General features: G+C 45.5%; 1 protein-coding gene across 3 annotated transcripts in view; it reads left to right on the top strand.

Annotated features, from left to right (window-relative positions):
* The window catches only part of gatb (glutamyl-tRNA(Gln) amidotransferase, subunit B), a 254,894-nt gene that overhangs the window by 227,734 nt on the left and 3,185 nt on the right, over positions 1-23,975 (top strand). For all 3 annotated transcript variants that reach the window (XM_038791991.1, XM_038791993.1, XM_038791994.1), the window contains one exon: positions 12,504-12,582. In XM_038791991.1, coding sequence (XP_038647919.1) covers positions 12,504-12,582 — 79 coding nt within the window. The remainder of the gene's footprint in view (positions 1-12,503; positions 12,583-23,975) is intronic.

Genomic DNA, 23,975 nt, shown 5'->3' with positions numbered 1-23,975 from the left:
TTAGTATTGCTTTAATAGCTAACAGCCATTTTGTGTCCTTTCTGATTTCAACAAGCATTGTGTATACACTATCTATTTCTACAAATTGCTTCTTCTAAACAGGCATCTAAGCCAATGAGTACCTTTTGTCTCATCAGAACTATTCAAATGTAATATAGGAGCACAAATGTAGTTATAGAGCCCTCTATAATTTATATCATAGTCCAGTATTAGAAAATGCCCTCCAACAGGGGGGGTTGAAGGCCAGACACTTTGTTGGGGAGGGGGATGGCATGCTATGGTGCCTACTCACTTGTGCTGCCTGGTGTAGGTCATTGATGTTCTTCCCCTACTAGAGGGCATTCCTAATGGTCACACTGCTGGGTCTCACAGCTGCTGCCACCCCATCTCAGGCAACACTGGCTGCCCTATGGCTAACCCTCCTGGACCCTCGGGGGAACAGGACATCCCTTCTGGCCTCCACTGCGTCTAGCAGCCTTCCCAAATCTTGGGGCTGGTCTCCATAGTGCCATTCTTGCAAGCTGGCTGTGCTTGGCTGAGTAAGTGCTGCTCAACCTTGTTAGGGGGGACTGGCGAGCGCGGTCCCGGCAAATCAGCTGGCGAGCCTTCATTTGCGTCGGGAAGCCTGTGAGGTCTCGTTGAGTGGACCAATTAACGTTCAATAGCATTGCCGGCCTCACTGGGGAGCAGCTCGCGGCAATTCCCACTCGCTACCACACTTGAAATCTTTCCGGAGAATCGTGCCCTAAGTATCTTTATGGATGTGAAAACCGATGCAAATCGTGTCTGCTGTCCTGGCATGATCCCCATTGTGATCATTCTACATCAGTCATTTTTTTTGGAGCTGTGGTGAAATGCGCTGAATAAATGATGTGTGGGACCCGAGGATGCCAACAAGACCGGCTTCGCCAAGATGAGGACACCACCATCCACACTGGCATCAACCCCCCCCCCCCCCCCCCCCCCCCTCCCCAAGAAAAGGATCGCCGATGATGGGGGCCCTCCCTGCCCCATTATCACCAGCAAAGATGCCCCCAGATTGGTACTGTCAGGGTGCCGACCATGTCCCCGACCACCAATGGCCTCCGAGCTCCTGCCCCTCCCCCAGGCGTGGTCATAACGCCTGGTCTCCAGTGGTGGTGGTGACTAATAGTGAATCCCGCCAGGGAGGGGACATACTGGAAGCCGGGAGATTTCAGCTTGCAACTCACCCAGCATATTTAAATACTTTAAAAAATGTACCTGCTTACTTAAATATGCTAACCTGGTTAGGCCCAGTGACGGTGTGAACCAGATTCACCAAGTGTAGCGGGCTGGGAGCATAGTGCTTTGTTTGGCGGCCTGCGCAAATCCCATTTAGGGACTCTCCCAGCACAGCAGGATGTGTGGCAGGCAAAACGTGGTCGGGGAATCGCCCCCTATATATCCTACCTAAGTAATAGGGCTAAGAACTGCTCATTGTAGAGTAAAGAACTGCCCAGATGTGGTCTAACCAAAGAATTATACAGCTGAAGGACAATTTCTGTCTCTCCCCCCCCCCCCCCCCCCCCCCCAAGGGCTTACATTAACACTGCAATGAAGTTACTGTTACAATCCTCTTCCATCCACACCTGCTACAATGATGTTTATGTTTGTGCCATCAGCAAAGTTGGATATGCATCTTTCTATTCCGTTATAAGTCATTAATGAATATGGTGAATAATTGAGGCTCCAACACAGATCCTATTAGTGTACCTGCCAATTAGTGAGCCTGCCTATATTCCCTATCCTCTGATTCTAGCAGCCCAGCCAATTGCTAAGCAGGTCAATAATTTACCTTCATTTGATGAGCTTCAACTTAAGCAATCAACCTCTGATATGCGGTTTTATCAAATGCCTTCTGGGAGTTCCTATAAATAACATTCCCAGATTCACTACTTCAGTCACATATTTGTTAATTCGCTATGATTTGCCAGGTATGACCTATCCTTACAAATTCATGATGGCTGTCTGATCAGCTGCTAGTTATCAAGGTGTTCGGTCACACTACCATTAATTATAGATTCTAGCAATTTCCTGATTAAAGATGTTGGGCTAACTGATCTATAATTCCCTTAGTTCTTTCTCCTATCTTTCTTAAATAGCAGAGTGAGAACACTTTATAGATGCCCCCAACTATAATCTTTCCTGGGGATTTGTTGCTCTTTAGTGCCATTAATTTCTCCATTAGTGCTATATTGCTTACATTAATTTTGTTGCGTTCCTGATTCTATAATAGCTTCCTTAGGATATTTGGCATGCTGACCTCTTCCTCTACTCTGTGTGTTGATGCAATGTAATTATTGAATATTTCTACTTATTTCTATTCATTTTTATTAACAATATCACCACTATCAATTTTCATGGGGCTTGTAATGCTAATCACAAACATTTTGTTTTGATTTTGATATCCTTTGCAAGATTCTTTTCATGCTCTATTTCTGTAGCTCTTACTATTGGCTTTGTCACTCTTTGCTGCCCTTGGTATCATTCCCATTCTCTCAGACCTGTGCAATTATTTTTTACATTTTTGTATACATTTTCTTTTAGTTACCTCCTTTTATCTCTTATAGCTACAAAAAGCAACAAAAGGTGCGAAATCAAATAGAGCGAAAAAAGGGGGAAATGAAAAGAAGCTCCAAATATCAAAATCAACTCCAGATTTTTACAATTACATTAAGAAAATTACATAAGACTGTAGAAGGGGTTGTGTATAGTCCCCCTGGTAACTGCGACAAAGTGGTAATTCTTTAAATGCTGAGTTTAGGCATGCATGCAACAAAGGCGATGTGGCTTTAATAAGGTATTTTAACTTTCATATAGATTGGGATAAGCAGACTAGCAAATGAACCTACTTGCTATTATCTCCTTACTAATTTAAATTAGTTTATTTGCACTATGTCAACACACTGTATTGCTAATTTACAAATAATACAGAACACTTTCATAGTCATGCATTACTTCACAATGTATACTTTTATTTTACAACTTTAGAAACCAACAATCTCACCTTATTAGCTGCATTTTTCTGAGCCTTTGCTTACTTTGTCTACTTTTGCAAATTATGTTGCAAATTATTATGTTGTGTTAATATGTATTATGTGTTGATTTGTTTTTCATAATTGTTTACATCCTATTCTGGATTACATGTAGAGGAAACCAGATGTGGGCTTTGTACACTGGAAATTAGAATCAGTGGCACACACTGGGGAAACTCCTGTAATTCAGCTGATACTGAATCAAAGTCTAGTCAATAGTTTCGGGTAAATGAAGTTTCGGTACAGCTCCAATTGAAAAGTTTATATTACTTATTTTATAACTAAAGAGAACATTTATTTTCCACTGATTGTGGCTGATGTGATTGGAATTATTTATTTCTGTACACTTACACAAGTTCTTTTAATATTTCAATACAAGTACTTGTAGAAACTGTCTAGTAGTGGGGGTAATGGAACCTGTCATCTAGATGGTTATTGATTTGGATTTGAGTCTTTGACCTACAGGAGTTAAGAAAGTTTTGTTTGTCTAGTTGAACGTCTATATAATGAATGATGGTGGAAGTTTGCCTTTTTTGCAGAGTCTGATATTGTTTCGATGCTTTCAAATAGCATATACAGGTTTTTGATAGGTCTTGATGGTACTGTTCTGAAATCCATTCATTCTTTGTTGCTCTCTGCTATGTAAGCTTGTAGGCTGTGGAGATTGTAACATTTAAAGTACAGGATATTCCACTTCTTGCAACTGTCTAGAACAAATATAACAATGGCAAGACCCTCTTGGCTTGTTTCAGCACTTTAAAGTATTTTTTTAAATATTATGAAAGTTTCTGCCCCTTTCAGGCAATGTGTTACAGACTCCACCACTCTCTGGATGAAATATTTATCCTCAGCTCCCCTCTCAATTATCCCTCTGCTAATTATTTCAAATCTGTATTGACCTCTCTCCTAAGGGAAATGTGACCTTGCTATCGATTCTATTTCGGCTCCTCATAATTTTGTATACCTCAATTAAATTTCCTTTAAGCCCCCACTGTTCCAAAAATACTTGGACAAAACAAGTTTCCTTGGTTTATTCTTCTGCAGTGTGTTCTTAAATACAAATATTCCCTTCAATACCAATGAGATAGGATTTAAAAAACATTTTTAAAGTTAATCCTAATTCTTTGTACATAACTTATTTAAGGGATACTAACAATACAATTTGTAATGTGGGAGATACTTTGGATTAGAATTAGGAGAAATACCCAGGAAATCAGGTTAGAAACAGATGGACCTGAAATTTTAGTGTCACGAAGGAGGTTTAGTTGTGGTAAAATTGCAGGAATCACTTTAAATACATTATGTAATTCCAAATCTAACCTACTGTTTTCTTTGGGGCTCTTACAGAGGATAAAAGCAAATTATGCCAGATACTGGAATCTGAAACAAGAACAGAAAATACTGGAACATCTTGGCAGATCTGACCATCTGTGGAGAGAGAAGGGAGCTAACATTTTGAGTCTGGATGACTCTTTGTCAAAGAGCTAACTCCTTGCTCTCCTCAGATGATGTCAGACCTGCTGAAATTGTCCAGTATTTTCTGTTTCTGTCTCTTACAGAGGAACTTGATGGGGTACGGCATTGGTATTGGATGTGGTGCACTTTGAAATTCAGAAAAGCCTTCAATATAGTTAATCTGTAAAACCTGGTACTGAAAGCAAAGAAAGCAGAAATCAGTGGGAATATTTTGCAATGGATACCTAATTGATTGACTAATGGAATGTAGTGATACAGGGATTGTCATCAGCTTCAGAGAATGCTACCAGTGCACACCCACAAGCCTGTTTTGGAACCTAATCTTTATAAATGACCTGGACTAGGAATCACAAACTCAGTGGCTACATTTGCAGATGAAACAAAGCTCCCAACGATGGTTGATTTCAAAACTGATCAGAACAAGTTGTGGGAGGATATGATATACCTGTGAATTGTGTGAAGATGTTATAGCAGCAAAATATAACATTCACATGGAGACAAAACATTCAGGATGGATCTTGCTTGAATGTAAAGGAAATAATCTGCATAGAAAATAAAAGATACCACGCACTTCCAATTCCAATGATTGGTGACAGTGAGTAAAGCAAATAAGGTGTTGCGATGTTAAAATGGTCAATATTGAGTCTAAGTAAATCGTTGGTGTGACTGCACTAAGTGTATTTTGACTGATAGTCACAGTACAAAATGGAATTTAGGGCTGTTCAAAGGGGTATTGAAAAGGTGCAAAAGAGATTGACCAAATAATTGAGGGATTGAAGAGATTCGAATTTGAGGAGCAAATTTGTAAATTGGGCAATATTGTTAGGTGAATTTTCAGGAAGAGTAAAAAGGTCAGACCATGAACCACAATCTTGCTCAGACTGTGTCATGCACCCTGTTCTTGACTTGGCAAAATGTAGCAACCTTTTAAATAAAATCCAGAGACCCAGCATGGATAATTTCCTTGTGTCCTGCAAACTGTTTGTTCTTGACAGGACAAAATGTGGCAACCTTTTGAATAAAAAACAGACCCAGTATGAATAATTTTATTTTAAAAATATGCCTCCTGTCAGTTAATCTCAGGGTAGAATTGGTGATGGGGAAGCTTTTTCCTCCTCGAGGAAGACGGCTGCCTCCCTGATTCTATTCTGTCTTATGGTTTTACATAGGAAGAAAAGGTTTGAATTTTTTGAAAGTGAAGATTCGCAGAAAGTGATCATTTACTGAGTTGGATATCATTTTCATCATGATATGGAAAGGCTGGGTGAATTCTCAGAATACATTTTGCAAAGGGCAGCACGGTGGTGCAGTGGTTAGCACTGCTGCCTCACAACGCCGAGGTCCCAGGTTCGATCCGGGCTCTGGGTCACTGTCCGTGTGGAGTTTTCACATTCTCCCCGTGTTATTTCCATCCCCACAACCCAAAGATGAACAGGAGAGGTGGATTGGCCACACTAAATTGCCCCTTAATTGGAAAAATTGAATTGGGTACTCTAAATTATTTTTTTAAAAGAATACATTTTGCATGTTGAACAAATTAAAAATCATTGTTTAATGGCCATCTTCTGCAGTGCTGGTGGTTTCTCTTGTTAATGTAGTGATGGAAAATGTGATTCCTCACCAATATTCAGTTTGGGTACCATCACGGCTACTCACCTCCTGACCTCATTACAGCCTTGGTCCAAACATAGTCAAAAGAGCTGAACTCGAGGTGTGTTGAGAGCGACTGCCCTTGACAATAAGGCAGCGATTAACTGCGAGTGATATCAAGAGACCCGAGCAAAATCAAACTAAATAAGAATCATGGGGAAATTATCCACTGGCTGAAGCCATACCTAGAAAAATAGAAGATGGCTGTAACTGTTGGAGGCCACCTTAGCCCCAGGACATTGCAGTCCTGGACCCAACTATATTCAGCTGCTACATCAATGACCTACTCTCCATAAGCTAAGAAAGTGGGATGTTCGCTGATGATTTACATTGTTCAGAACCCGGAGCATCTCTGAGGTGCGTGTGCAACTAACTCAGAATTGAAGCAAGGTCACAAATTGTGGGGGAATAGAATTCTTCTGTTGCTGATGACCAACAGTGACTCCTCGATGCCCAGTTTTGAGCTGCTGCCCTTGCTTTGAATGTATCCTATTTAGCACAGAGGTAGTGCATCACAACATGATGGGAGCGTGGCATCGCTGTGAAGATGGGACTTTGTCTCTACAATGGCACTGTGGTGGTCACTCCTGGTAATACTGTCTGGACATCAGCTACTGGCAGATTGATGAGGACATGGTCAAGTAGATTTTTCCTCTTGGTTTACTTACCACCTGTTATGGGCCCAGTCAGATATGTCTTTAAGGACTTGGCAAGCTTAGTTGGTAGAACATAGAACATAGAACACTACAGCGCAGTACGGGCCCTTCGGCCCTCGATGTTGCGCCGACCTGTGAAACCATCTGAAGCCTATCTGACCTACACTATTCCATTTTCATCCATATGTCTATCCAGTGACCACTTAAATGCCCTTAAAGTTGGCGAGTCTACTACTATTGCAGGCAGGGCGTTCCACACCCCTACTACTCTCTGAGTAAAGAAACTGCCTCTGACATCTGTCCTACATCTATCACCCCTCAATTTAAAGCTATGTCCCCTCGTGTTGGTCATCACCATCCGAGGAAAAAGACTCTCACTGTCCACCCTATCTAACCCTCTGACTATCTTATATGTCTCTATTAAGTCACCTCTCAGCCTTCTCCTCTCTAACGAAAACAACCTCAATTCCCTGAGCCTTTCCTCGTAAGACCTTCCCTCCATACCAGGCAACATCCTAGTAAATCTCCTCTGAACCCTTTCCAAAGCTTCCACATCCTTCCAATAATGTGGTGACCAGAACTGCACGCAGTACTCCAGGTGTGGCCGCACCAGAGTTATGTACAGCTGCAGCATGACCTTGTGGTTCCGAAACTCAATCCCCCTGCTTATAAAGGCTAGCACACCATATGCCTTCTTAACAGCCCTATTAACCTGGGTGGCAACTTTCAGGGATTTATGTACCTGGATGCCGAGATCTCTCTGTTCATCTACACTACCAAGAATCTTGCCATTAGCCCAGTACTCTGCATTCCTGTTACTCCTTCCAAAGTGAACCACCTCACACTTTTCCGCATTAAACTCCATCTGCCACCTCTCAGCCCAGCTCTGCAGCTTATCTATGTCCCTCTGTATCCTATAACATCCTTCAGCACTATCTACATCTCCACCGACCTTCGTGTCATCTGCAAATTTACTAACCCATCCTTCTACACCCTCTTCCAGGTCATTTATAAAAATGACAAACAACAGTGGCCCCAAAACAGATCCTTGCGGTACACCACTAGTAACTGAACTCCAGGATGAACATTTGCCATCAACCACCACCCTCTGTCTTCTTTCAGCTAGCCAATTACTGATCCAAACCGCTAAATCACCTTCAATTCCATACTTCCTTATTTTCTGCAATAGCCTACCGTGGGGAACCTTATCAAACGCCTTACTGAAATCCATATACACCACATCAACAGCTTTACCCTGATCCACCTGTTTGGTCACCTTCTCAAAAAACTCAATAAGGTTTGTGAGACATGACCTACCCTTCACAAAACCGTGTTGAGTATCGCTAATCAACTTGTTCTTTTCAAGATGATTATAAACCCTATCTCTTATAACCTTTTCCAACATTTTACCCACAACCGAAGTAAGGCTCACAGGTCTATAATTACCAGGGTTGTCTCTACTCCCCTTCTTGAACAAGGGGACAACATTTGCTATCCTCCAGTCTTCCGGACACTATTCCTGTCGACAAAGACGACATAAAGATCAAGGACAAAGGCTCTGCAATCTCCTCCCTGGCTTCCCAGAGAATCCTAGGATAAATCCCATCTGGCCCAGGGGACTTATCTATTTTGACATTTTCTAAAATTGCTAACACCTCCTCCTTTTGAACCTCAATTCCATCTAGCCTGGTCGACTGAACCTGAGTGTTCTCCTCGACAACATTGTCTTTCTCCAGTGTAAACACTGACGATAAATATCCATTTAATGCTTCCCCTATCTCCTCTGATTCCACACACAACTTTCCACTACTATCCTTGATTGGCCCTAATCTTACTCTAGTCATTCTTTTGTTCCTGATATACCTATAGAAAGCCTTAGGGTTTTCCTTGATCCTATCCGCCAACGACTTTTCGTGTCCTCTCCTCGCTCTTCTTAACTCTCCCTTTAGGTCCTTCCTGGCTAACGTGTAACTCTCAAGTGCCCTAACTGAGCCTTCATGTCTCATCCTAACATAAGCCTTCTTCTTCCTCTTGACAAGTGCTTCAACTTCCTTAGTAAACCACGGTTCCCTTGCTCGACAACTTCCTCCCTGCCTGACAGGTACATACTTATCAAGGACACGCAGTAGCTGTTCCTTGAAAAAGCTCCACATTTCGATTGTACCCATCCCCTGCAGTTTCCTTCCCCATCCTATACATCCTAAATCTTGCCGAATAGCATCATAATTGCCTTTCCCCCAGCTATAATTCTTGCCTTGCGGTATATGCCTATCCCTGCCCATTGCTAAAGTAAACATAACCGAGTTGTGATCACTATCACCAAAGTGCTCACCTACATCTAAATCTAACACCTGGCCGGGTTCATTACCCAGTACCAAATCCAATGTGGCCTCGCCCCTTGTTGGCCTGTCTACATACTGTGTCAGAAAACCCTCCTGCACACACTGCACAAAAACTGACCCATCTATAGTACTCGAACTATAGTATTTCCAGTAATTATGTTACCTTTGGTGATGGACAAGTTCCCACCTAAATTACATTCTGTGCTCGTGTTGCTGTCAGTGCTTCTTCCAAGTGGTTTACGGAGTAGTGCAGATCCATTAGATGAAGGAAAGTGGTAGTGGTAATTAGCAGAAAGGCTCCTTCACGCATGTACATTACTGTGTTGTCCCTTTTGGTGCAGCTGCCTTACCAGGACATACCCAGGGATGGTGATGGAAGAGCCTGAAATGTCTGTATGTTATGATTATGACTATATCATGTTGTTGTTCGACTAGGCTGTCCCAATTTTGGCGCAAGTCCCCAGATGTTAATAGGGAAGACTTTGCCAATGTCTTTGCCAAGTTCATTATCCTCCAGCAACAGCTGATGTTTATCTCTGTGTGAGTCCCTGGGAACAGCCGATAGAGCAGAGTCCTGTGTCACAGAGCTGCTTGGGATGAACCTCGATAAAACCACCTCAAGTCTCGGACATTCTCTGCAAAGGCACATTCCACAGGGAGTTAAACAAAGGTCTCTTCCCCACCACAGCCGACTTGGGTTCAGTATATGGATCGGGTAAGACTCTGGGTGTGTAGGAAGGATCTGATGGGGAGGGCCTTTCTCACCACTAACCAAGCTAGGTCTTGGTGCTTGTTTGAAACTGATGATACACTCTATCAAATGACTTTGATAGGCTGTTCAGAGAACCATGCGAAAAGATCCACTATCTCCTTTTCCTGCAGAACCTCTAGGACATTACGTACAGACCACTGTCTGATATATATATGTCTCTACATATATTTTTCCACAAAGGACAGGTGGTCCTCCACCTGGTGGCATAGTGGTGGGAGGCGGTGGCATAGTGGTATTGTCGCTGGACTAATAATCCAGAGACCCAGGTTATGTTTTGGTGTTCCAGGGTCGAATCCCACCATGCAGTTGATGAAATTTGAAGTCAGTAAAGACATGGAATTAAAAGTCTAATGATGACCATGAAAGAGCATTGCCGATTGTCGTAAAAATCCGTATTGTTCACTACTGTCCTTTAGGGGAGGAACTTTGCCGTCCTTACCTGATCTGGCATACATGTGACTCCAAACTTACACAGCGATGTGGTTGACTCTTAACTGCCCTCCACTGAAATGGCCTAGCAAGCCACTCAGTTCAAGCGCAATTAGGGATGGGCCCAGCCAGCGACTCCCACATCCCAAGAACAAATTTTTAAAAACTGCTTGGAATGTTCTCCGGCAGTCTGGCCAGACTAATCTTTCGCAACACTGGGAACAGGTAGAACCCTGGCACGTAGTGACACTTGATGCCAGTTTCCTCCCACAGTCCAAAGATGTGCAGGTTTCTGCACTGTATGTTCTATGTTTGCGTACTGAGGATCTATGCAGAACTGATGACCAATTTTGTTTCAATCAACGGGTGGGAATCAGAAAGCTTTCCAATCAAATCTGGAGTCAGGCAGGGTTGCCCTCTCTCTCTCTCTCTCTCTTGTCTTGTCTGTGTGTTGCATAGAACTCTTGGCTGAGGCCATCAGGAAGGATTCGGGCACAAGAGGAGTGATGATCCCCTGCAGTGGAGGCACTTTGTTCAAAGCTTCCCTGTACATGGACGACGTCATTGCCTTTTGCTCAGATCTGCTGGAGGTGCACAAGCTGATCAACATCTGCAACCAGTTCGAACTGGCCTCTGGTGCCAAGGTACATTGTGGCAAGAGTGAGGCCATGTTCTTTGGGAACTGGTCTGATCGGTCTATTGTCCCCTTCACCGTCAGGTCAGACTGCCTGAAGGTGCTGGGGATGTGGTTCAGAGGGACCAGCGCATGTGTTAGAAACTAGGGAGGAGCGAGTAGCTATAATGAAACAAAAACTGGGCATGTGGGAATGATGCTCCATCTCCATTGCAGGTCAGCAGTCACATATAGGCCAGACAAGGTAAGGACTTTAATGAACCAGATGTGTTTTAATGATAATTGGGTACTTTCATGGTCATCATTACTGAGACTCGCTTTTTATTCCAATTCATTGAATTTAAGTTGCAGCTTAATTCCAGCTGCCATGATGGGATCTCCACCTCCAGAACACTAGTCCAAACCTCTGGATTAGTAACTCTGTTACATAACCCTGTACTGCTGTTCCTGATGATTAACAGATATTAACAAATAAAATTGTTAATTCCAAAGGAATTCCAAAAAGTATTTCATACATGTGTAATTATACACTCTGCATGTGCAATTAAATAACTTTGATCACTAAGGAGTGAGAAATAGTGTAAAACTGAAAGGGCCTGTGGAAAAGATTTCGAGATCTTTTGGATTGAGAAAGATATGTTATGATTACATATCTCCAGGGCAGCACAGTGGCGCAGTGGTTAGTGCTGCTGCCTCATGGCACTGATGTCCCAGGTTCGATCCCCGCTCTGGGTCACTGTCCATGTGGAGTTTGCACATTCTCCCCATGTTTGTGTGGGTTTCGCCCCCACAACCCAAAAAGGTGTGCAGGCTAGGTGAATTGGTCACGTTAAAATTTCCCCTTCATTGGAAAAAATGAATTGGGTACTCAAAATTTAAAAAAAAGTTTACATATCTCCAAGAACTGTTTTTTTTAAATCGGAAGGAAATGTGCACACTTCCTTGGAACTGACCTGGGTTTTTTTTTAAAAGGTCATAAATTCTTAAGGTCATAAGGTCATAAAAAATTAATTGTGTACTCTAAATTTTAAAACAAATTCTCTTTGGACTGCGAGCAAACTCCCCTTTTCAAGAAGTCATATGCTTTTAGCTTAATAACTAGCAAGGCACCTAAAGAGATGAGAACTATTTGTTTACTTGAATTTTAATTGCTAGAGAAAAAAACTACTGCTTTCAGAGACTGCCCTGGTGATTTTGGGTTTGAGCTTGTGTTTTAGACTCAGTTTTAGGAATAATCAACAAGGGAAGGTTTCCCAACTCGCATTCTTCCTGCCTCAACTGAAATTCGGTATAGTTAAAATCCTCATCTCAGTATAACTTGTCTGTGTTTGGAATTCTGTACAAGGTTTCTGTATCACTCCTTTTTGCACTTTTTGTTGCTATTTTGATTGTGTAGAATTAGTCAGTTTGTTTTCTCAAATGCTATTAATGGATTTTTTTAATATACAGTTGACTTTCGCGTTTAATTTCTGTTCATCCTCTTTTCAGTTCTGTTAGTCCCTCTGCTTTGTCAGAGCTGCTGAACCTCTTGGAAGCAGGATTTATATCTTCGTCTGCAGCAAAGCAGGTGAGTAAGCATCAATTTATACTTTAAAGGTTTGTTTTTGCATTAAGTAACCATGCACAGAGGTTTATAGCACTGTTTGTAAATAAAATAAAATCTATTGCTGATTTTTCAATATTGCCTATTTGTTTTTACAACGTCAGCAGTCTATTTTGTTGTTTACATGTGTGCATCTATATTCCGGAATGTGAATATTGCTGGCAAAACCAGTATTTGTTTACTACCAAAATTTCCCTTGAGAAATTGCCGGTGATCTGTTTTTCTTGAACCACTGAAATCCATCGAGTGGAGGTATACCTATTGCGCTTTTTGGAAGGGAATTCCAGGTTTTTGACACAGCAGCCATGAAGGAACGGTGATATGGTTTCATGTCAGGATGGTGCATGGCTTGGACGGGAACTTGCATGCGCCTGTTGCCTTGGTCTCTGGTAATTGCCAGTTTGGAAGATTCTGTCGAAAGAGACTTGGTGAGTTGCTGGAGTGCATCTTGTGTAGATGGATTTATACCAGTGTCGTTATGCACCAGTGGTGGAGGGACCGAATGTCTAAGCTTGGGTGATGAACAAGCTTTGTTCTGGATGATGTCGAGTTTCTTAAGTGTTGTCCAAGCAGTACTCATCCAGGCAGTGGAGAATATTCCATTTGATTCCTGATTTGTGCCTTGTAGCTGGGGACTTGTAGACTTTGGGGAAACAGGAGTTACTGCAGAATTCCCAACCTCTGACCTGCCTATGTGGCCACAGTACTTTTAGGGCTGGTCTAGTTAATTATCTGATCCTTGGTAATCCCCTAAAATGTTGATGGTGTGGGATTTAATGATGATGATGCCTTTGAATGTGAAGGGGAGATGGATTGAGATGATCCTTGCCTGGCACTTGTGTGATGCGATGTTACTTGCCACTTGTCAGCCCAAGCCTGAATGGTGTCCAAGTCATGCTGCATGTGAACACAGAATGCTCCATTGTGGTACATACATGGTATGTGACAATCATGAGCGAGCATTCTCACTTCTGACTTTATGATGAAGGAACCATCTGGGCCTAGGACACTACCCTGAGTAACTCTGGCTAGCAATGTCCTGGGGCTGAGATGATTTGCCTGCAACAGCTTTGGCCGTCTTCCAAGATATGATGCAAATCCGTCAATCAAATTGATTTTGCTTTTGTTCGGGCTCCTGGATACAACAGTGGCTCAAGTGCTATGCTGATGTCAAAGGCAGTCACATTTGGACCAAAGCTGTAATGAGATCTGGAGTGAATGGGTTTTGCAGAACACAAACTGAGAATCAATGAGTAGGTTACTACTGACTAAGTGCCACCAGCATGGTCGGTGACACCTTCCATCACTATGCTGATGATCAAGAAAAGACTGATGGGGTGGTAATTGTTTGGATTGGATTTGTCCTGCTTTTTGTGGACAACATTACTGGGTAATGTTTCAGTTGATCAGGTAGTGCCAGTGTTGCGGCTGTACTAGAACAGCTTGGCTAGGAGCCAGGCAAATTCTAGAGCATGATTCTTCAGTACTACTGCTGGGATGTTGTCAGGGTCCACAGGATATGGTGTCAATGTCTTTAGCCATTTCTTGATATCACGTGGAGTGATTCGAATTGACTGAGGACTGGCATCTGTGATGGTGGGGCATTAGAAGACAGGTGAGATGGGATTACTCGCGCAGCATTTGAGGTTGAATATGGTTGCAAATGTTTCAGCCTTTTCTTTTGCACTGATGTACTGGGGTCCACATCATTGAGGATAGAGATGCTTGTGGACCCACCTCCTCCAGTTGGCTGTTTAATTATCGACCACCATTCACAAATGAAGGTGACAGCTTAAGGGTCTGAAGCCAGATTGGGAATGGGTGACCACCAGACAGTCCAGAAGAACTAGGCGGCGGTGTAGGAGTCCCACTCAGAAATCGTTTTTCTGCTTTGCAAGCCGAGTGCAGTCAGAGTTAGGTTTGTGGCACCATAAGTGGCTCAGCTGCACAGGAGGAAACAAGAAAGGAAGATTAATAGCGATAGGGTATGACTCCAGGAAGGTATGTTGCCTCCTTGGTGCCAGGGTCAAGGATGTCACAGAGTGGTGGCTGCAGGACATTCTTCTGGGGAGGGTGAACAGCCAGAGGTCGTGCTCCACATTGGCACCAATGACCTAGGTAGGAAGGGGATTGGGTCCTGCAATCAGAATTTTGGGTGCTAGGTAGAAAACTTGCAAGCAGAACTTCAAATGAAGTAACCTCTGAATTACCCCCAGTGCCATGTGCAAGTGAGTACAGGAACGGAGGCTGAGGCAAATGAATGCATGGCTGGAAAGATGGTGGAGGGCTTTAGATTCCTGGGACACTGGCACTGGGGGTGATGACACCTATTTAAGCCTGACAAGTTGCACCTGAACAGAGCTGGGACTGAGTTCCTTGCGTGGTGTTTTGCTGGTACTGTTGGGAGGGCTTTAAACTAACTCAGGAGAAGTGTGGGAACCAAGAGGAAATATTATGAGGGGAATACCAGAATGCAAAAAATATGGTGGGGCGGGGGGAGACTTGCGGTGGCGATGATGTGCTGAGCAGTCTCACACCAGGTGGCTCTCCTCCCGAACACAACCAAACAGGTATTTAGCCTGAAAATTTGGACTCATTTCACCCATCAATAAGAAAGGGAGAGAAGAGGAACAACAATATGCCAGCAAACGGGAGCTTGGGAAGCCGTAGAGATGGCAGGTGCAGATGGAATGGCCAACAGCAACGGTGGACAAGACGGCGGACCCATGATACATGGGGTACCTGGCCACCCCAGAGACAGGGAGACAGATGACTCAAAAAACGCCCCCCACTCCACCCAGTCTGGAGATGAATGGAAGACGTTCCTGACCAAGGAACACTTGGCGATGAGGGAGGTGATAAAGGTGGAGATCCAGTTGACGATCAAGATGGCAGTGACGGAGGCATTGGTTACCATGCAGATGGTGATCAACGGTCTGGGGAAGAAGCTGGATGCTCAAGGGAAGATGATCCAGGAGCTCGAGACGGTGTCGACGAATCTGAGCGACAGGGTTGTTGCTCTGGAGGCCGAAATTAAAAGGTTGGTGAAAACTCAGGGAAGCCTAAAGGGGAAGGTCGAGGACCAGGAGAACCGGTCCCGGCTCCAAAATATATGGATCGTGGGATTTGAGGGCAGGGACCAGATGGACTATGTGGCCCAGATGTTGGGCAACCTGGTCGGGAGTGACAGCTTCCCCAAACCGCCAGAGATTGACGGCACACAGATTGCTCTGACCGAAGCCCAAAGCGGGGGAATAGCTGAGGGCAATAATTGCCAAATTACATCGGGATCAGGGCCAGGAGAGGATCCTGCGGTGGGCAAGATAGGCAAAGGCACGCAACTGGGAAGGACACAGAATCCGGGTCTACCAGGGCATTGGGGCAGACCTGGCAAACTGCAGGGCCAAATTCAACTAGACAAAATCCGCCCTGTGCGAGAACAGAATGTTGTTCCCAGCCAGGCTCTGGTTCACTTTCCAAAATAAAGAACATTATTGCAACACCACGGCGGAGGCAGACGAGTTTGTGCAAATGAACGGCCTGGACAAGAGGCAGGCGAAACCGAGGAGGGAAAACAAAGGGAGAAAGAAAGAGAACTATGATGGACTTATACCATGTTTGCGCGGGATAGTACTGCCTCGCTCTGAACAAAAATGTTAAAACACAGGAAGGGGCGAGGGCAGCAGATCGCAGGAGAGGGTGAAGAGGGATCAGCAATCAATGGGCATAGGAAAGGGATAAGATCAGCCCCGGAAAAGGGGCCACCACACTAGCACGGAAAGCTCGCGCATGAAGTATGAAAACAAGGGGTACTGCGGCGGGGGTGGCGGGGCCACAGCGGCACACCGGTTGCACAAAGGTATACACCCGAATCGACTTCTTGCATTGGAGAAATTGGTGCTTCCAGGTGAGCGGTGTCCTAGACGGGGCACCAGTAGTCCTGGTAAACGTGTACGTGCCTAAATGGGACAACACGGATTTCATAAAGAAGACCATGGTGGAAATCCCCGACATCGACACGCACATTATTGTGGGGGAGAGACTTTAACTGTGTACAGGACCCATTGACAGACTGACCAAACCCCAGAACAGGGAAAAATACAGGCATGTCTAGGGAACTGGGAGCATTCATGGAACAGATCAGGGCTGTAGACCTAAGATGGTTCCTACACCCCGGTGAGAGGGAATTCTCGTTCTTGTCACCGGTGCATAAGGTATACACTCGAATCAACTTTTTTGCAGTGGGGAAATCCGTGTTTCCAGAAACAATCAAAGCAGAATACTCCATAATAGTAATCTCCCACCACGTTCCACATTACATGGATGTGAGGTTGGAGACTGGCCGTGCACAACGCTCCACATGGAGGTTGGACATGGACCTCTTGGCCGACAAGGTCTTCTGCTAGAAAATATCACAGGCCATAGGCAAGTACATCACTAACAACCAGAATGGGGATGTCTCATCTGCCACGTTATGGGAGGCACTGAAGGCAGTGATACGGGGAGAGATTATAGCCCACAAGGCACCGAGAGACAGGGAAGAGAGGGCGGCCAGGCAGCAATTGATCGACTCCATCCTGGAGGACAACAGAAAATACTCAAGAGGCCTTGACCATAGAGCTTCTGGCGGAGAGGGAAACGGTACAAATGGACTTTAAACTGCTCTCCACCAGGAAGGCAGTGCACCAACTCCACCAGGCACAGAGGACATTTTATGAGCACGGAGAGACTAGCCACTTGTTGACTCACCAGGTGCAAAAGCAGGCAGTCACGAGGGAGATAGTGCCGGTGAAAGATATCAGAGGTGGGCTGGTAGCCGAACCAGAAACGGTCAACCAAGTGTTTGAGGCCTTTTTCCGGGGATTGTACATCTCTGAGCCCCCCGACGGGGACTCGGGGATGAAACGGTTCCTCGATGAACTGGACATGCCAGTCGTAGAGGACGATAGCCGGAGGGGGCGATAGCCGGAGGGGGCTGGAAGCACCGCTAGGACTGGGAGAGGTCATGGAGAATATCAGCTCCATGCAGTCGGGGAAGGCACCGGGATCCGATGGGTTCGCAGCAGACTTCAATAGAAAATTCGTACAAGGTCCTACTCCTACGGGAGATTTTCGCAGATTCGCTAGCAAGGGGCACCCTACCTCCAGGGCTAACACAGGCCACTATATCGCTGATACCTGAAAAAGACAAAGACCTGATGGAATGTGGATCATATGGACCCATTTCGCTGCTCAACGTAGACGCAAAAATACTCACGAAACACCTGGCCAGGAGAATGGAGAACTGAGTAATAGAAGTGGTCGCAGAGGACCACACTGTCCTTGTCAAGTGTAGACAGCTAACTGCAAACATCAGACGGCTGCTGAATGTGATACTGACCCCATCTGGGGAGAGAACACCAGAGGTGATCATCTTCCTGGACACAGAAATGCCTTCGACAGAGATGCTGGAACGGTTTGGGCAAGGGATGGGGTTCACCGTGTGAAACTCTGTACAACGCCCCCAAGTAGAGCGTTCGGATCAACACCACCAGTTCTGAATACTTCCAGTTGCACAGAGTCACCAGGCAGGGATGCCCTCTGTTCACAAACCTGTTCGCCCTGGCGATCGCTCCGCAAAAATGAGAGGTTGGAACGGCATCTGAAGAGGTGGCAGGGAGCACAGAGTCTCACTCAGCGGATGACCTGCGCATCTACATTTCAGACCCGCAGAACAGTCTGAAAATAGTCATGAAGCTCCTGGAAGGGTTTGGGACCTACTCGCTACAAACACAACCTTGGCAAGAGTGAAGCATTCCCAGTGAACCCAAAAGGGGGACAGAGCTGGATGGTCCACCATTCAAACTAGCCCAAAGCAAATTCCGCTACCTGGGGATCCAGATAGCCATTGGACACTGATCCACAAGTGGAATCTGACCAGTCTGGCGGGAGAAGTCAAAAATGACCTACAGAGATGGGATGCACTCCCGTTCTTCCTAGTGAGGAAAGTGCAGACAATCAAGATGAACACACTGCCAAGGTTCCGCTTCCTGTTTAGATCCATACAGATCTTCATCCCCAAGGCCTTTGTCCAAGGAACAAACAAAATTATCATGGCATTTGTGTGTGTATGTGGGTGGGGAGGGAAAGGAAGAAGAGAGAGAATCATTTACACTGCAGAGGAGAAGAAACGTGGGCGGCCTGGCCCTTCTGAACTTGCAATACTTTAAACTTATGAGGCTTAGCCTTGCGCAGGAGGAGGTGGAGTTGGCCCTACTTAGTGCTTCGACCACTGGGCAGCCACAGCCGAGAGAGTGAGGGGATGGGTGAGGGAACCGAGTATGAAATGAGTGACGCTGGAGGAGTCCTCCTATAAAGGAACGACCCTCCAAGCCCTCGCCTCGGAGCACTCCCACCTCCCCTGGCAAAATACATGCCCAGCCCAATGGTGGTAGCTGCATTAAAAACATGGAACCAAATGAGACAACGCTTCGGCTTAACCAGGATGCCCACCATGGCCCCCATTTACGGTAATCACAAATTCCCGCCGGCCATGCAAGACACCACTTTTAAGAAGTGGAGACAGGGCAGGGGGACACTAGCGGTCAGGGACTTTTACATGGGGAATAGACTCACGGCCCTAGATGAGCTAACGGACAGGATCTCAGACTCTTAAAAGTCACAAACTTTCTCTGCCAGGAGACAAAGAGGTACCCTAGGGTTCTGAGAGACACAATGCTGGACGCAGACAGTATGGAGAAGGGGAACTGTGAGGACATGTACAGACGGCCTTTAGAAAGGTGCGAGAGCACCATTAGACGGACAAAGACAGAAATGGGAGGATGAACTTGGGACGGAAGTAGGGTAGGGACTCTGGATCAAAGCACTAATTAGGGCCAACTCCATCTCCTCCTGCGCAAGGCTAAGCCTCATAAGTTTAAAGTGATGCACAAAACGCTCAGAACCAGATCCCGAATGAACAGGTTCTTCCCGGAGGTGGAGGTTGAATGTGAATGGTGCCAGGGAGGCCCGGCCAATCAAGTCCACATTCTGGGCCTGCCCTAGACTTGTCGGGTTCTGGACAGCCTTTTTCGAGGTGATGTCCAGGGTTGTGGAGGTGAGGGTGCAGCCATGCCGAGAGTGGCAGTCTTCGGGGTATAGGACCAGCCAGAACTCTATATGGCGAAGAGGGCCAATGCAATTGCTTTTGCTTCCCTAATTGCCTGTCATAGAATCCTGCTTTTCTGGCGATCAGCAGCACGATCCACAGCTGCAGACTGGCTGGCAGATCTGTCAGAATTTCTCCACCTGGAGAAGATCAAAGACACCATCTGAGGGTCGGACAAGGTCTTCCACAAAGCATGGGGGCTATTCATCAGTCTGTTCCAAGACCTGTTCGAAGCCAATAGTGATTAGGAATAAAAGGGGGAGAGGGGACGGGGCACTAATGAGGGCAGACAAGATCGCACAGAACAGATAGGAACAGATAGGGGGCAAGGAAGGAACCCAGGGAAGTATCAGGAAGGGACATGGGAAAAGGGCGAGGGGTTGGAGGGCGCTCTGCGAAGCCATAGGGGTAACAGCAAGAATCACCAGAATGAAAGAAAGAATATAACAATACAACACCCATGGCGGAAGAAGGGGCCAAGATGGAGCCCAACTATCAAGAGGGGTAGTGGGGGTCAGGAAGGGGGACCAAGGAAAGGGGAGGGCCGATGAAAAGGTTACATGTAAACTGTACATGTCTTCTTCTGTAGATATTACGTTTTTTATACATCTAATTGTTAAAATTGGAAAATTCTTAAAAAAAAAATGTTTTAAATACTGTGAGGGACAGAAAGAACTTGTATAAAGAATAGCAAGTTAATAGGTGAAGTTGGAGTAAGGGAGAAAGTAATAACGTCTAAATCATCATTAAGTGAGTGTATGTATGGCAGGGCCGGATGGGTTTCTGGTGTAATATTATAAAAATTCAAAAATAAGTTTGGACCGCTGATGGTGGGGATGTTTGAGGAGGCGATAGGGAAAGGGGTGTTACCACAAACCTTGGGGCAGGCATCGATTTCCCTGTTACTGAAGAAAAGGATCCGACGGAGTGTGAGTAGTATAGGCCCATATCACTTTTAAACATGGATGCAAAGATATTGACGAAGGTATTGGCAGGTAGGCTAGAGAAGTGCCTCCTAAAGGTGATATGTGAAGATCAGACGGGGTTTGAGACAGGGAGGCAGCTCTTTTCGAACATTAGGAGGGTATTGAACGTGGTTATGGTACCGGCGGAGGGGAAGGAAACAGAGTTGGTTGCGGCGTTGGAAGCCGAGAAAGTGTTTGACCGGGTAGAATGGGGGTACTTGATGGCAATTCTGGAGCTCTTTTGGAATTGAACCCAGATTTGTGGACTCGGTAAAGCTATTATATAAGGAGCCGAGGGCCAGCTCAGAATGCTTTCCTCTCCACTGTGGGACTAGGCAGGGATGTCCTATGTCCCCCCCTGCTGTTTGCACTTGCGATGGAGCCATTGGCCATCGCATTAAGAAGTTCAGGGGGTATGGAAAGGAATAGTGCGGGGGGGTAGAGCATAGGGTGTCCTTATATGCCGATGACTTGTTATTATACGTGTCGGAACCAAGTGTGTCAATAGGGGGAATATTAGAGCTGCTTCGGGTGTTTGGGTCTCTCTCACGGTACAAATTAAATCTATCAAGAGTGAATATTTTGTGGTGTCTTCGCTAGGGGTGGAGGGGCTGCCATTCCGTAAGGCAGGGACTCACTTTAGATAGCTGGGGATGCAGGTTGTCTGAGATTTGGAAGGAGCTCCATTGGTACAACATTTCAACGTTTGGTGGGGAGAGTGAAAGCTGATCTGGCAAGGTGGGATGGTCTCCCTCTGTCATTGGCGGGTCGGTTAAAATGAATGTACGGCCGCGATTCCTGTTTATTTTTCAATGCCTCCCGATTTTCCTGCCAAAAGCATTTTTTAGATAGATTGAAGGGATGATTACATCCTTCATATGGGGAGGGAAGGTGGCCAGAATTAAAAAGGTGTTACTACAGAGAGGAAGGCAGGCAGGGGGTTTGGGTCTTGTATTATTACTGGGCAGTGAATGTGGAGAAGGTACGGAGCTGGGTCAGAATGTAGGAGAATGTAGGATTGAAGGCGCTAGAGACAGCGCCGCTCCCAACGGCCCCGGGGAGAACTCGGGGAGTCTGGTAGTAATAGTTTTATTGAGAATTTGGAGGCAGTTTCGACAACACTTTGATTTTGTGGCGGAGTCAAGGGAAATGCCGATTCAGGGGAACCATAGATTTGAGCCAGGGAAGTGAGATGGAAATTTTCGGAGATGGGAGGAGAAAGGAATTAGAACATTAAAAGATTTATTTCTTGGGGGCCGTTCTGCGGGATTAACGAAGCTGGGAGCGAAGTATGGGCTGGAGCAGGGGAAAATATTTAGAAACATGCAGATTCGAGACTTTGCCAGAAAGGAGATACAGAGCTTCCCGGTAGAGCCGTGGAGGAGGTGCTGACGACAGGGGGATTGGAGAAGGGGGTAGTATTGGCGGTTTACGGGGCTATTTTGGAGGAGGAGAAGGTGCCACTAGAAGTGATCAAGACAAAGTGGGAGGAAGAGTTGGGAGAGGGTATGGAGGAGGGGTTCTGGTATGTGGTGCTCCGGAGGGTGAACGCCTCCACCTTATGTGCAAGGTTGGGGCTGATGCAGCTGAAGGTGGTATTTGGAGCGCACCTTACAAGGGCGAGGATGAGCCGGCTCTTTGAGGGGGTAGAAGATGTGTGTGAACGCTGTGGGGGGAGGCCCAGCAAACCACGTTTATGTTTTGGTCCTGTCCAAAGCTGGAGGATTACTGGAAGGAGGTGTTTAGGGTAATCTCTAAACTGGTGCACATGAAACTGGACCTGGGCCCTCGGGAGGCCATATTCGAGGTGTCGGACCAGCGAATGTTGGAAACGGGCACGGAGGAAGATGTTGTAGCCTTTGCCTCGTTGATCGCCCGAAGGCGGATCCTGTTAGGGTGGAGATCAACCTCTCCACCCTGTGCTCTGGCGTGGCGGGGGGACCTGCTGGAATTCTTGACACTTGAAAGGTCAAATTTGAACTGAGGGGAAGGATGGAGGGGTTCTACAATTCATGGGTGTTATTTATTATGCACTTTCGAGAATTGGATCACATCGGACATTAGGGGGGGTTGGGGGAGGGGACTGTATGTGTTAATGGTGACTATGGGTGATTCCTGATTCATTTTTTCATTTGTTTATGTTAACATGTGGGCCAATGCCTGGGGTTTGGTGGGAGGATGGGACCGATTATTGTTTATTGTTGGGCTTAAATTTGGGAGAAAAGGTGAAAAAGGAGAATTTTTTAAATGTATTAAAAAAAAGTGTATATATGTGTTAGGCAGCATTGTGGTGCAATGGTTAGCACTGCATTCTCACGGCACCGAGGTCCCAGGTTCGATCCTGGCTCTGAGTCACTTTCCGTGTGGAGTTTGCACGTTCTCCCCGTGTTTGCATGGGTTTCGCCCCCACAACCCAAAGATGTGCAAGTTAAGTGGATTTGCCTCGCTAAATTGCCCCTTAATTGGCAAAAATTAATTGGGCACTCTAAATTTATTTTTAAAAGTGTGTGTATATGCGGCTGCAGCTTGTTAGCTTCCTGAGTATCAATCGCGAATCCCGCACTGTTTCCCATTGGAGTTGATTTTGTTTAACGTTGCGCCAGTGCTAGCCCCTTAATGGTCGTTGAATTGGTCCAGGTGCGGCCCCAGTTTTGCTGTCGTAGAAGTTCACGAATCCTGCTCTGGCATCAACACACAGTCTCGGGAATGGAGAATTCCGCCGGTGATGTTGTGCCAATAATAGAGGGCGGGCTCGATGAAGGGCAGGACTGGGTGTTAAATATTCCTGGGTACAAGGTGTGCAGAAAAGATAGGAAAGGAGGGGGCTTGGCGTAATTGGTCAAGGAGAGCATTACAGTGATGGAGAAATAATGTCCCAGAGGATAGTCAATTTGGCTAGTGCTAACGAGCAAAAAAAGAATGCAATTACAATGCTCGGCCTATAGACTGCCAACTAGTGAGAAGGATGTCAAAGGACAAATCTGTCGGGAAATTACAGAGATGCGCAAACATTATAAGAGTTGTTATAATAGGGGACTTTCATTACCCGAATGTAGACTGGGATAGCGGTAGTGCAAAGGGCGGAAACTATCATAGTACTGAGGAATTTATACACCAATCATTACCCGAATGTAGACTGGGATAGTGGTAGTGCAAAGGGCGGAAACTATCATAATACTGAGGAATTTATACACCAATTCTAAAAATCATAAGATAAAGAATTGTATAATTTATTAAATCACATG

This window comes from Scyliorhinus canicula, chromosome 3 (genome assembly GCF_902713615.1).
Source record: "Scyliorhinus canicula chromosome 3, sScyCan1.1, whole genome shotgun sequence".
NCBI classification, from domain to species: Eukaryota; Metazoa; Chordata; class Chondrichthyes; order Carcharhiniformes; family Scyliorhinidae; genus Scyliorhinus; species Scyliorhinus canicula.
The sequence above is the reverse complement of the archived record's forward strand: the minus strand, read 5'-3'. Positions and strand labels throughout refer to the sequence as shown.